Here is a 12007-nt window from a genome sequence, read left to right as displayed (position 1 = left end):
GGCCTTGAGACGGCTGCAGCAATTCCCCTCCTACTGCAGGAACGGGCACGTAGCAGCTCCCACAGAGTCCTGATGTGTCCTTGAGCCCCAAAAGCGCACTGTATGGTCAGAGGCACAAGGAGCTTCATGCCCATTGCAGCAGCTTAAGGCCCGAATCACAAAATGATTCTTCTTCTCAATAAAAGTTTCATATAAATTGCCATCTTTTTAGAGAAGAGATTTGAGTTCTGCTGATCAAGAACTTCTGTGCTTCCCCTGCTGAAAATGTTCTTTAACAAACATTTTAAAAACCTTGCTTACTCCTTGAAAGCAAATGACAGAGCAGGATATGCTTTATGATGGGAGTAAGAGAACAGCATTTCTTCCCAGAGCCACAGGTAAGAATAGCAGACATAAAGGGGTCAGAGCCACAGTTTTGAAAGAAAAGCCACAGCCCTTCACAGCTATTTCTTCTCACCTTCATTGGTCTTGAGATATTTTATAGAAACACACGGAAAAGAAGAGAGAGAGATGGAAAACCAGTCAGCTTTAGCAGATAAGCAAACAAACTCAAACCACCCTTAGTGTGGAAGGGCAGTCACAGATCTCCTTACACATAACCTAGTGGCTGCTGAATTCCTGGGCTATGCCTGGACTCCAATGACTGATTGCATGAGCTCTGGCAGCATAGACATAAGCTGCAGAGCTTTTGCTGATGGATACATAGACATATTCAGGGTAAATTCCCATCAGAAAGTTCCCAAGGAGTTTCTAAGAAAACCACCACACACTAAGGAGGACCACACTGGCAACAGGTTGTCTCTGTGGCCAGTGCATGTGGATCCAGATAAGAGTTAGGACAGGGCATATTTCTCTAAATCCACGGTGCCATTCCACTGACCTTTACTTTTCTCTCCCCACTTAAGCCTTCCCCACTGACCTGCCTAATCTCCCTGGCAAGGGCAGGTAGAACAAATCCAGATCTCTAAAGCAGTGCCTCATGTGCAGAAGGCCAGGATGGTTAAGATCTTCCTGGGATACAGCAGGCGTTAGAGAGTTTGCTGAGAGGGGCACAAGACTCTGTAAGCACTGCCCCTGACCCTAACAAACCCTTTGAATAATCCACCACCTCTCATCTCATGCCTGCATACACAAAATCTGAAGTCGAATGAATAAAAGGGCAGCTCAGTGGCTTCAGCACCAGCATGTGATAAGGACAAGCCTGTGGGTGTTTTCCAGGCTCCCGTTCCACCAAGTCTGGACGACTGCCTGGAAATTCACCTTCACATCATCTTAACGGGAATTATGGAATGTCTCGGGGCAGAGCAAACAGCCAATGACTGCTGACAAGCTCATGCAGAATGTAAGAGATTCTGGCAATTTCACCTTAAGGAGCTCCACAGAAAGCCAAGGCAAGGCTTCTCACCTGCCCTTGCTCACCTGCCCACACCAACACGCCCAGCAGCAAGTGGGAGAAGTGCTCAGCAGAGGCTGACTTGGTTTGCCTTACTGCTGGGACACCACGAAGCCCACCCCACTTCCCTGCATTGACAGCAAGTTTAAGTGGCATGGGCAAGAGACAACACAGACCACAAAGCCCCTGGCATCCCAACCAACACCTTGCTCCGCCAAGTGAGCCCCGTCCCTGTGTTCCCCAAAAAGCCCACGGCTGTGAGCTCAAGCCCTGCTCTGCCTGCCTCCCCAGCCAAGGAGACAAAACCCTTGCAAACCCTTTGGTTTGGCACCGCCTGCCACCAATGACAACGCAAGGTTGAACACTTCAGACATCTATTCCTGCCTAGTCGCCAATATTGACTCAAAGCCTCTCGTTGCAAACACGATTTTGAAGAAGAAAAGCCATCTAATCTTGTTCTTCAACTGCTTTGGCAGCACCACAAAATGGCACAGCCTGATAATCCTCCCTGATAATCCTTGTGCCTCCTGATGGACCCTTAAGGTTTATCATGTTGGTATCATTTTTGTGATATTTTTATCTACTCGGGTAATGGTTGGGCATCTTTGTTGACAGAAGACTAGCACGAAAAATAAAGAAGGGTATAAAAGAGGGAAGCAGCCTGCCCCAGATCAGTTCTGGTCAAAGATGGCCAAGCTCACTCTGCTTACCGGTAAGTCCTGCTTCCCAGCTTACTTCTTTACCTTCGTGACAAGTATTTGTGGCTCTCGCTGTTACACTGGGGAGTTTGAGAAGTTCTTTGGAATTCCAGTCTCTTTACTCTCCTTTCAAAGAAAAAGACGTAGCAGCAACTTTCAGAAGGGATTGTTATATTTTTCAGTACTGTTTGGGAGGACAATTTATGCATTAGAAATGAATGTATTTCGTTGTTGTTTGAAAATGAAAAACATTTTTTAAACAAAACAAAACAAAAAAGTACAAGTGATCAAAACTCTGCACTCTGACTTCTTCAGGTTGTTTTTGATGCTTCTACCTGAAATTGTTCCCAAATTGCATCCACTTCCATATGAACACTCAGATAAATGTGCCTAAAGAAACACAATGATTACAATCTGGGGTACAAATTACATAAAGTTCAGCGCAGACCTGATCAAGAGCTTGGCATTACCTTGCTTCTCAAAGACTAATCCCACACTTCTTTCTTCCAAGGTCTGGCCCTCCTGCTGAACGCCCAGATAGGTATGTGCTCCCTACCCCAAAACAACCCTACCAAACCCTTTCCACCATGTGCATGTATGGGTGCGTGGAGCAGGCTTACCAGCCAACTCTTCTACAAGAGGGAAGAAGGAGGCAGCAGCTGGCCAGCACGCAGTGGTTCTTAGGTCGTAATTTACACCTAAGAGCAGCCCAGGGAACTGTTGTCTTTAAAGTGTGCACTGAGGGATGGTTACAGGGGATAATGCAGCCTCGTGCAGCTAGCTACCTGGCCAGCAGGCACAGGAGGCCACCTGCATTGCCCACACACGTTCCCTCTGCTCTCCTCGATCCCTGCCCCATCTCCTCTGTGTCTGCAGGCACTGCCTATGTGCTGTCATGCTACTTCACCAACTGGGCCCAGTACAGGCCCGGCCTGGGAAAGTATATGCCAGACAACATCGACCCATGCCTGTGTGACCATCTGATCTATGCCTTCGCTGGGATGTCCAACAATGAGATCACAACCTATGAATGGAACGATGAGACCCTCTACAAATCCTTCAATGGCCTGAAAAACCAGTACGTGACGTTCCCTCTGTGATGGAAGTGCAACCTGCGGGGTGAAGGGTGCCGACGTGAAGAGGCAGAGTCAGAAATAGCAATTCAACAAGGTTGTTTTGTACCAAAACATGTTTGTGTCCTTATCTTTGCAGGAATGAAAATCTGAAGACCCTCCTGGCAATTGGAGGATGGAATTTTGGGACAGCCAAGTAAGTTCAAACCACCACCATCCCACTATGGCAAACTGTAAAGTGAGGGAGAAGGGGAAAGAGGCCCCGACCATCCCCAACCCTGCCCTCCTCTGCTCCCTAGGTTCTCCACAATGGTTTCCACTCCGGAGAACCGCCAGACTTTCATCAATTCCGTCATCAAATTCCTGCGCCAGTACCAGTTTGATGGGCTGGACCTCGACTGGGAGTACCCTGGCTCCAGGGGCAGCCCGGCTCAGGACAAGGGTCTCTTCACCGTCCTGGTGAAGGTAGGGGGACACAAAGGGGCTGCTCAAGGCTCTTGAGCAAACTCAAGAGCAAACTCCTCAGTGCTCCACACAGCTTGGTCCAGAGGAGCCCTGGGGGGCTCCAAGAGCCCACGCTGAGCCCTGTTCCTTGGCATCCCCCAGGAAATGCTGGCTGCCTTCGAGCAGGAAGCCAAGCAGGTTGGCAAGCCCCGTCTGATGATCACGGCTGCTGTTGCTGCAGGACTTTCCAACATCCAGTCTGGCTACGAGATCGCTGAGCTCGGCAAGTGAGTGGCAAGCCCCCAGGTCCACCTTCTGTGACTTAAGTGCTGTTCCTTCCAGCGATTAAGGGAAACTGTGTCATTAACTGTCAGGTACTTGGACTACTTCCATGTGATGACTTATGACTTCCACGGTTCCTGGGATGGAAAGACTGGGGAGAACAGCCCGCTGTACAAAAGCCCTGTTGACACTGGTGACCTCATCTACTTCAACGTTGTAAGTACTCTTTGTTACCCTTTCCCACAGATCACTGATAAGAATTTTAAGAATCGACCCTCCAACCTACAAAACCTGGCACAGGCTTGAACTGTGATGCTTTTTTTATAGGATTACGCTATGAACTACTGGAAGAGCAACGGTGCCCCAGCTGAGAAGCTCCTTGTTGGATTCCCCACCTACGGACATAACTTCGTCCTGCAGAACCCATCTGACACTGCTGTTGGGGCACCAGCATCGGGACCTGGGCCTGCTGGACCGTACACAAGGCAGGCTGGGTTCTTGGCTTACTACGAGGTATGTGTGCTCCCTCACACCTAGGCAGACCAGAACACAAACACCCTTCAAACTACCTGGCAGGGAATTCTATCCTGTGGATCCATGGAATATTTCAACTGCCACTTTTTGTAGGACATCCGATACATTCCCACTCTCTGCCCTTTTTTTCCTAGATCTGCACGTTCCTGGACTCTGGAGCCACCCAGGCTTGGGATGCCCCCCAGGACGTGCCCTATGCCTACAAGGGCAACGAATGGGTTGGCTACGACAACATCAAGAGCTTCAACATCAAGGTACGGTGGGGATGTGGCTGTACTAATCACACTCCAGGAGCCCTTCTGCAACAGCAGCTCTTGGACTAACTGGGATTTCTGTCCATGCACTACACAGATTGACTGGCTGAAGAAGAACAACTTTGGAGGTGCTATGGTTTGGTCTCTTGATATGGATGACTTCACTGGCACATTCTGCAAGCAGGGCAAATATCCCCTGATCACCACCCTGAAGAACGCTCTTGGTCAGCAGGGCAGCAGTGAGTAACTGGAGAAGTGTGGCCTTCTGGAAGGGGTCTCCATTAGCTCACAGCTGGTGCAGGTCTTTAGCAGCCCAAGAACCTTTATTTCCAGGGAATTGGGGGGAAAAAAGGTTAATTGTTGTTCTGCTGATACCACCCCGAAAGGGACTGTGGTGGAAGGGGAGTGCTGAGAGACCCACAACACAAAGATAAGCCCTGTCCTGCTTTTATTTCAGGCTGCGTGCCCCCAGCTCAGCCCAATCCTCCCATCACTTCAGCTCCTAACACTGGAAGTGGAAGTGGCAGCGGCAGCGGGAGCTCGGGTGGCAATACTGGTGGCACTGGTGGGAGCGGATTCTGTGCTGGCAAGGCCAACGGCATCTATGCAGATCCGACCAACAAGAGCAAGTTCTACAACTGCAACAACGGTGAAACCTACGAGCAGAGCTGCCAGGCCGGGCTGGTCTTTGATCCCAGCTGCTCCTGCTGCAACTGGGCATGAAGACTCCAGGTCGATCACAGCAAACAGACCCCTTGGGTCTAGTTCTGTGGAATAACAATGATTAAATAAAATGTTCTGCAAAAGAAACCATCTATGTTGTACTGACTCATTTTGCTCTTCATATTTTGATGCTCCCTGACTGTCTCCCGATACATAAATCCATGATCAGGGAAGGGCCTGAATCCCCAAGCACCATTTGAAGAGCCCTAGGCAGGCATTTCCCAGGGCTTTCTTGCCTCCCCAGTGGGGCAGTCAGTCAGAGGGGAAGCAAGCAGAAAGAGAGGGCAGGGCAGGACAGGCTGTGCCACGAGGGAGCACCCAAAGAAAAGTGGCAGTAACACAGCCAGGAGCCTGCCTCACCAAGAGCCCTTGTGCAAAGCCTTTGCTGCTGTCTAGGAAAAAGCATTCTCCTCCTGGAAAAGTCACCCTGCAAAGGAGCCGGCCTTCAGAGGTCCCCCAGCCCTATTGCTCTGGCCTTGAGACGGCTGCAGCAATTCCCCTCCTACTGCAGGAATGGGCACGTAGCAGCTCCCACAGAGTCCTGATGTGTCCTTGAGCCCCAAAAGCGCACTGTATGGTCAGAGGCACAAGGAGCTTCATGCCCATTGCAGCAGCTTAAGGCCTGAATCACAAAATGATTCTTCTTCTCAATAAAAGTTTCATATAAATTGCCATCTTTTTAGAGAAGAGATTTGAGTTCTGCTGATCAAGAACTTCTGTGCTTCCCCTGCTGAAAATGTTCTTTAACAAACATTTTAAAAACCTTGCTTACTCCTTGAAAGCAAATGACAGAGCAGGATATGCTTTATGATGGGAGTAAGAGAACAGCATTTCTTCCCAGAGCCACAGGTAAGAATAGCAGACATAAAGGGGTCAGAGCCACAGTTTTGAAAGAAAAGCCACAGCCCTTCACAGCTATTTCTTCTCACCTTCATTGGTCTTGAGATATTTTATAGAAACACACGGAAAAGAAGAGAGAGAGATGGAAAACCAGTCAGCTTTAGCAGATAAGCAAACAAACTCAAACCACCCTTAGTGTGGAAGGGCAGTCACAGATCTCCTTACACATAACCTAGTGGCTGCTGAATTCCTGGGCTATGCCTGGACTCCAATGACTGATTGCATGAGCTCTGGCAGCATAGACATAAGCTGCAGAGCTTTTGCTGATGGATACATAGACATATTCAGGGTAAATTCCCATCAGAAAGTTCCCAAGGACTTTCTGAGAAAATCACCACACACTAAGGAGGACCACACTGGCAACAGGTTGTCTCTGTGGCCAGTGCATGTGGATCCAGATAAGAGTTAGGACAGGGCATATTTCTCTAAATCCACGGTGCCATTCCACTGACCTTTACTTTTCTCTCCCCACTTAAGCCTTCCCCACTGACCTGCCTAATCTCCCTGGCAAGGGCAGGTAGAACAAATCCAGATCTCTAAAGCAGTGCCTCATGTGCAGAAGGCCAGGATGGTTAAGATCTTCCTGGGATACAGCAGGCGTTAGAGAGTTTGCTGAGAGGGGCACAAGACTCTGTAAGCACTGCCCCTGACCCTAACAAACCCTTTGAATAATCCACCACCTCTCATCTCATGCCTGCATACACAAAATCTGAAGTCGAATGAATAAAAGGGCAGCTCAGTGGCTTCAGCACCAGCATGTGATAAGGACAAGCCTGTGGGTGTTTTCCAGGCTCCCGTTCCACCAAGTCTGGACGACTGCCTGGAAATTCACCTTCACATCATCTTAACGGGAATTATGGAATGTCTCGGGGCAGAGCAAACAGCCAATGACTGCTGACAAGCTCATGCAGAATGTAAGAGATTCTGGCAATTTCACCTTAAGGAGCTCCACAGAAAGCCAAGGCAAGGCTTCTCACCTGCCCTTACTCACCTGCCCACACCAACACGCCCAGCAGCAAGTGGGAGAAGTGCTCAGCAGAGGCTGACTTGGTTTGCCTTACTGCTGGGACACCACGAAGCCCACCCCACTTCCCTGCATTGACAGCAAGTTTAAGTGGCATGGGCAAGAGACAACACAGACCACAAAGCCCCTGGCATCCCAACCAACACCTTGCTCCGCCAAGTGAGCCCCGTCCCTGTGTTCCCCAAAAAGCCCACGGCTGTGAGCTCAAGCCCTGCTCTGCCTGCCTCCCCAGCCAAGGAGACAAAACCCTTGCAAACCCTTTGGTTTGGCACCGCCTGCCACCAATGACAACGCAAGGTTGAACACTTCAGACATCTATTCCTGCCTAGTCGCCAATATTGACTCAAAGCCTCTCGTTGCAAACACGATTTTGAAGAAGAAAAGCCATCTAATCTTGTTCTTCAACTGCTTTGGCAGCACCACAAAATGGCACAGCCTGATAATCCTCCCTGATAATCCTTGTGCCTCCTGATGGACCCTTAAGGTTTATCATGTTGGTATCATTTTTGTGATATTTTTATCTACTCGGGTAATGGTTGGGCATCTTTGTTGACAGAAGACTAGCACGAAAAATAAAGAAGGGTATAAAAGAGGGAAGCAGCCTGCCCCAGATCAGTTCTGGTCAAAGATGGCCAAGCTCACTCTGCTTACCGGTAAGTCCTGCTTCCCAGCTTACTTCTTTACCTTCGTGACAAGTATTTGTGGCTCTCGCTGTTACACTGGGGAGTTTGAGAAGTTCTTTGGAATTCCAGTCTCTTTACTCTCCTTTCAAAGAAAAAGACATAGCAGCAACTTTCAGAAGGGATTGTTATATTTTTCAGTACTGTTTGGGAGGACAATTTATGCATTAGAAATGAATGTATTTCGTTGTTGTTTGAAAATGAAAAACATTTTTTAAACAAAACAAAACAAAAAAGTACAAGTGATCAAAACTCTGCACTCTGACTTCTTCAGGTTGTTTTTGATGCTTCTACCTGAAATTGTTCCCAAATTGCATCCACTTCCATATGAACACTCAGATAAATGTGCCTAAAGAAACACAATGATTACAATCTGGGGTACAAATTACATAAAGTTCAGCGCAGACCTGATCAAGAGCTTGGCATTACCTTGCTTCTCAAAGACTAATCCCACACTTCTTTCTTCCAAGGTCTGGCCCTCCTGCTGAACGCCCAGATAGGTATGTGCTCCCTACCCCAAAACAACCCTACCAAACCCTTTCCACCATGTGCATGTATGGGTGCGTGGAGCAGGCTTACCAGCCAACTCTTCTACAAGAGGGAAGAAGGAGGCAGCAGCTGGCCAGCACGCAGTGGTTCTTAGGTCGTAATTTACACCTAAGAGCAGCCCAGGGAACTGTTGTCTTTAAAGTGTGCACTGAGGGATGGTTACAGGGGATAATGCAGCCTCGTGCAGCTAGCTACCTGGCCAGCAGGCACAGGAGGCCACCTGCATTGCCCACACACGTTCCCTCTGCTCTCCTCGATCCCTGCCCCATCTCCTCTGTGTCTGCAGGCACTGCCTATGTGCTGTCATGCTACTTCACCAACTGGGCCCAGTACAGGCCCGGCCTGGGAAAGTATATGCCAGACAACATCGACCCATGCCTGTGTGACCATCTGATCTATGCCTTCGCTGGGATGTCCAACAATGAGATCACAACCTATGAATGGAACGATGAGACCCTCTACAAATCCTTCAATGGCCTGAAAAACCAGTACGTGACAATCCCTCTGTGATGGAAGTGCAACCTGCGGGGTGAAGGGTGCCGACGTGAAGAGGCAGAGTCAGAAATAGCAATTCAACAAGGTTGTTTTGTACCAAAACATGTTTGTGTCCTTATCTTTGCAGGAATGAAAATCTGAAGACCCTCCTGGCAATTGGAGGATGGAATTTTGGGACAGCCAAGTAAGTTCAAACCACCTCCATCCCACAATGGCAAACTGTAAAGTGAGGGAGAAGGGGAAAGAGGCCCCGACCATCCCTAACCCTGCCCTCCTCTGCTCCCTAGGTTCTCCACAATGGTTTCCACTCCGCAGAACCGCCAGACCTTCATCAATTCTGTCATCAAATTCCTGCGCCAGTACCAGTTTGATGGGCTGGACCTCGACTGGGAGTACCCTGGCTCCAGGGGCAGCCCGGCTCAGGACAAGGGTCTCTTCACCGTCCTGGTGAAGGTAGGGGGACACAAAGGGGCTGCTCAAGGCTCTTGAGAAAACTCAAGAGCAAACTCCTCAGTGCTCCACACAGCTTGGTCCAGAGGAGCCCTGGGGGGCTCCAAGAGCCCACGCTGAGCCCTGTTCCTTGGCATCCCCCAGGAAATGCTGGCTGCCTTCAAGCAGGAAGCCAAGCAGGTTGGCAAGCCCCGTCTGATGATCACGGCTGCTGTTGCTGCAGGACTTTCCAACATCCAGTCTGGCTACGAGATCGCTGAGCTCGGCAAGTGAGTAGCAAGCCCCCAGGTCCACCTTCTGTGACTTAAGTGCTGTTCCTTCCAGCGATTAAGGGAAACTTTGTCATTAACTGTCAGGTACTTGGACTACTTCCATGTGATGACTTATGACTTCCACGGTTCCTGGGATGGAAAGACTGGGGAGAACAGCCCGCTGTACAAAAGCCCTGTTGACACTGGTGACCTCATCTACTTCAACGTTGTAAGTACTCTTTGTGACCCTTTCCCACAGATCACTGATAAGAATTTTAAGAATCGACCCTCCAACCTACAAAACCTGGCACAGGCTTGAACTCTGATGCTTTTTTTATAGGATTACGCTATGAACTACTGGAAGAGCAACGGTGCCCCTGCTGAGAAGCTCCTTGTTGGATTCCCCACCTACGGACATAACTTCGTCCTGCAGAACCCATCTGACACTGCTGTTGGGGCACCAGCATCGGGACCTGGGCCTGCTGGACCGTACACAAGGCAGGCTGGGTTCTTGGCTTACTACGAGGTATGTGTGTTCCCTCACACCTAGGCAGACCAGAACACAAACACCCTTCAAACTACCTGGCAAGGAATTATATCCTGTGGATCCATGGAATATTTCAACTGCCATTTTTTGTAGGACATCCGATACATTCCCACTCTCTGCCCTTTTTTTCCTAGATCTGCACGTTCCTGGACTCTGGAGCCACCCAGGCTTGGGATGCCCCCCAGGACGTGCCCTATGCCTACAAGGGCAACGAATGGGTTGGCTACGACAACATCAAGAGCTTCAACATCAAGGTACAGTGGGGATGTGGCTGTACTAATCAAACTCCAGGAGCCCTTCTGCAACAGCAGCTCTTGGACTAACTGGGATTTCTGTCCATGCACTACACAGATTGACTGGCTGAAGAAGAACAACTTTGGAGGTGCTATGGTTTGGTCTCTTGATATGGATGACTTCACCGGCACATTCTGCAAGCAGGGCAAATATCCCCTGATCACCACCCTGAAGAACGCTCTTGGTCAGCAGGGCAGCAGTGAGTAACTAGGGAAGTGTGGCCTTCTGGAAGGGGTCTCCATTAGCTCACAGCTGGTGCAGGTCTTTAGTGGCCCGAGAACCTTTATTTCCAGGGAACTGGGGGGAAAAAAGGTTAATTGTTTTTCTGCTGATACCACCCCGAAAGGGACTGTGGTGGAAGGGCAGTGCTGAGAGACACGCAACATAAAGATAAGCCCTGTCCTGCTTTTATTTCAGGCTGTGTGCCCCCAGCTCAGCCCAATCCTCCCATCACTTCAGCTCCTAACACTGGAAGTGGAAGTGGCAGCGGCAGCGGGAGCTCGGGTGGCAATACTGGTGGCACTGGTGGGAGCGGATTCTGTGCTGGCAAGGCCAACGGCATCTATGCAGATCCGACCAACAAGAGCAAGTTCTACAACTGCAACAACGGTGAAACCTACGAGCAGAGCTGCCAGGCCGGGCTGGTCTTTGATCCCAGCTGCTCCTGCTGCAACTGGGCATGAAGACTCCAGGTCGATCACAGCAAACAGACCCCTTGGGTCTAGTTCTGTGGAATAACAATGATTAAATAAAATGTTCTGCAAAAGAAACCATCTATGTTGTACTGACTCATTTTGCTCTTCATATTTTGATGCTCCCTGACTGTCTCCCGATACATAAATCCATGATCAGGGAAGGGCCTGAATCCCCAAGCACCATTTGAAGAGCCCTAGGCAGGCATTTCCCAGGGCTTTCTTGCCTCCCCAGTGGGGCAGTCAGTCAGAGGGGAAGAAAGCAGAAAGAGAGGGCAGGGCAGGACAGGCTGTGCCACGAGGGAGCACCCAAAGAAAAGTGGCAGTAACACAGCCAGGAGCCTGCCTCACCAAGAGCCCTTGTGCAAAGCCTTTGCTGCTGTCTAGGAAAAAGCATTCTCCTCCTGGAAAAGTCACCCTGCAAAGGAGCCGGCCTTCAGAGGTCCCCCAGCCCTATTGCTCTGGCCTTGAGACGGCTGCAGCAATTCCCCTCCTGCTGCAGGAATGGGCACGTAGCAGCTCCCACAGAGTCCTGATGTGTCCTTGAGCCCCAAAAGTGCACTGTATGGTCAGAGGCACAAGGAACTTCATGCCCATTGCAGCAGCTTAAGGCCTGAATCACAAAATGATTCTTCTTCTCAATAAAAGTTTCATATAAATTGCCATCTTTTTAGAGAAGAGATTTGAGTTCTGCTGATCAAGAACTTCTGTGCTTCCCCTGCTG

At 49.6% G+C, this 12007-nt stretch overlaps 2 protein-coding genes across 2 annotated transcripts; both read left to right on the top strand.

Moving 5' to 3' along the window:
* The first annotated feature begins 2080 nt into the window (after positions 1-2080).
* LOC116498864 (acidic mammalian chitinase-like) lies at positions 2081-5401 on the top strand. The gene is made up of 11 exons (XM_032203328.1): positions 2081-2105; positions 2603-2632; positions 2968-3169; positions 3304-3360; positions 3464-3629; positions 3771-3895; positions 3983-4106; positions 4218-4403; positions 4559-4678; positions 4776-4917; positions 5136-5401. Exons 1-11 carry the CDS (start codon positions 2081-2083, stop codon positions 5399-5401), a joined length of 1443 nt encoding a protein of 480 aa, XP_032059219.1.
* A 2552-nt stretch (positions 5402-7953) lies between these two features.
* LOC116498867 (acidic mammalian chitinase-like) lies at positions 7954-11274 on the top strand. The gene is made up of 11 exons (XM_032203332.1): positions 7954-7978; positions 8476-8505; positions 8841-9042; positions 9177-9233; positions 9337-9502; positions 9644-9768; positions 9856-9979; positions 10091-10276; positions 10432-10551; positions 10649-10790; positions 11009-11274. Exons 1-11 carry the CDS (start codon positions 7954-7956, stop codon positions 11272-11274), a joined length of 1443 nt encoding a protein of 480 aa, XP_032059223.1.
* Positions 11275-12007: the final 733 nt, after the last annotated feature.

Source organism: Aythya fuligula, chromosome 25 (assembly GCF_009819795.1).
Source record: "Aythya fuligula isolate bAytFul2 chromosome 25, bAytFul2.pri, whole genome shotgun sequence".
In the NCBI taxonomy this organism is placed as follows: domain Eukaryota; kingdom Metazoa; phylum Chordata; class Aves; order Anseriformes; family Anatidae; genus Aythya; species Aythya fuligula.
This window is presented reverse-complemented; position numbering and strand designations above follow the sequence as displayed.

Bases quoted from the DNA above. Each gene is read 5' to 3' on its own strand.
- LOC116498867 (XM_032203332.1), top strand. From the start codon at position 7,954: ATGGCCAAGCTCACTCTGCTTACCG. The intron at 8,506-8,840 runs GTATGTGCTCCC...CTGTGTCTGCAG, and splicing joins CCTGCTGAACGCCCAGATAG to GCACTGCCTATGTGCTGTCA. The intron at 10,552-10,648 runs GTACAGTGGGGA...TGCACTACACAG, and splicing joins TCAAGAGCTTCAACATCAAG to ATTGACTGGCTGAAGAAGAA.
- LOC116498864 (XM_032203328.1), top strand. From the start codon at position 2,081: ATGGCCAAGCTCACTCTGCTTACCG. The intron at 3,630-3,770 runs GTAGGGGGACAC...GGCATCCCCCAG, and splicing joins TCTTCACCGTCCTGGTGAAG to GAAATGCTGGCTGCCTTCGA. The intron at 4,107-4,217 runs GTAAGTACTCTT...CTTTTTTTATAG, and splicing joins ACCTCATCTACTTCAACGTT to GATTACGCTATGAACTACTG.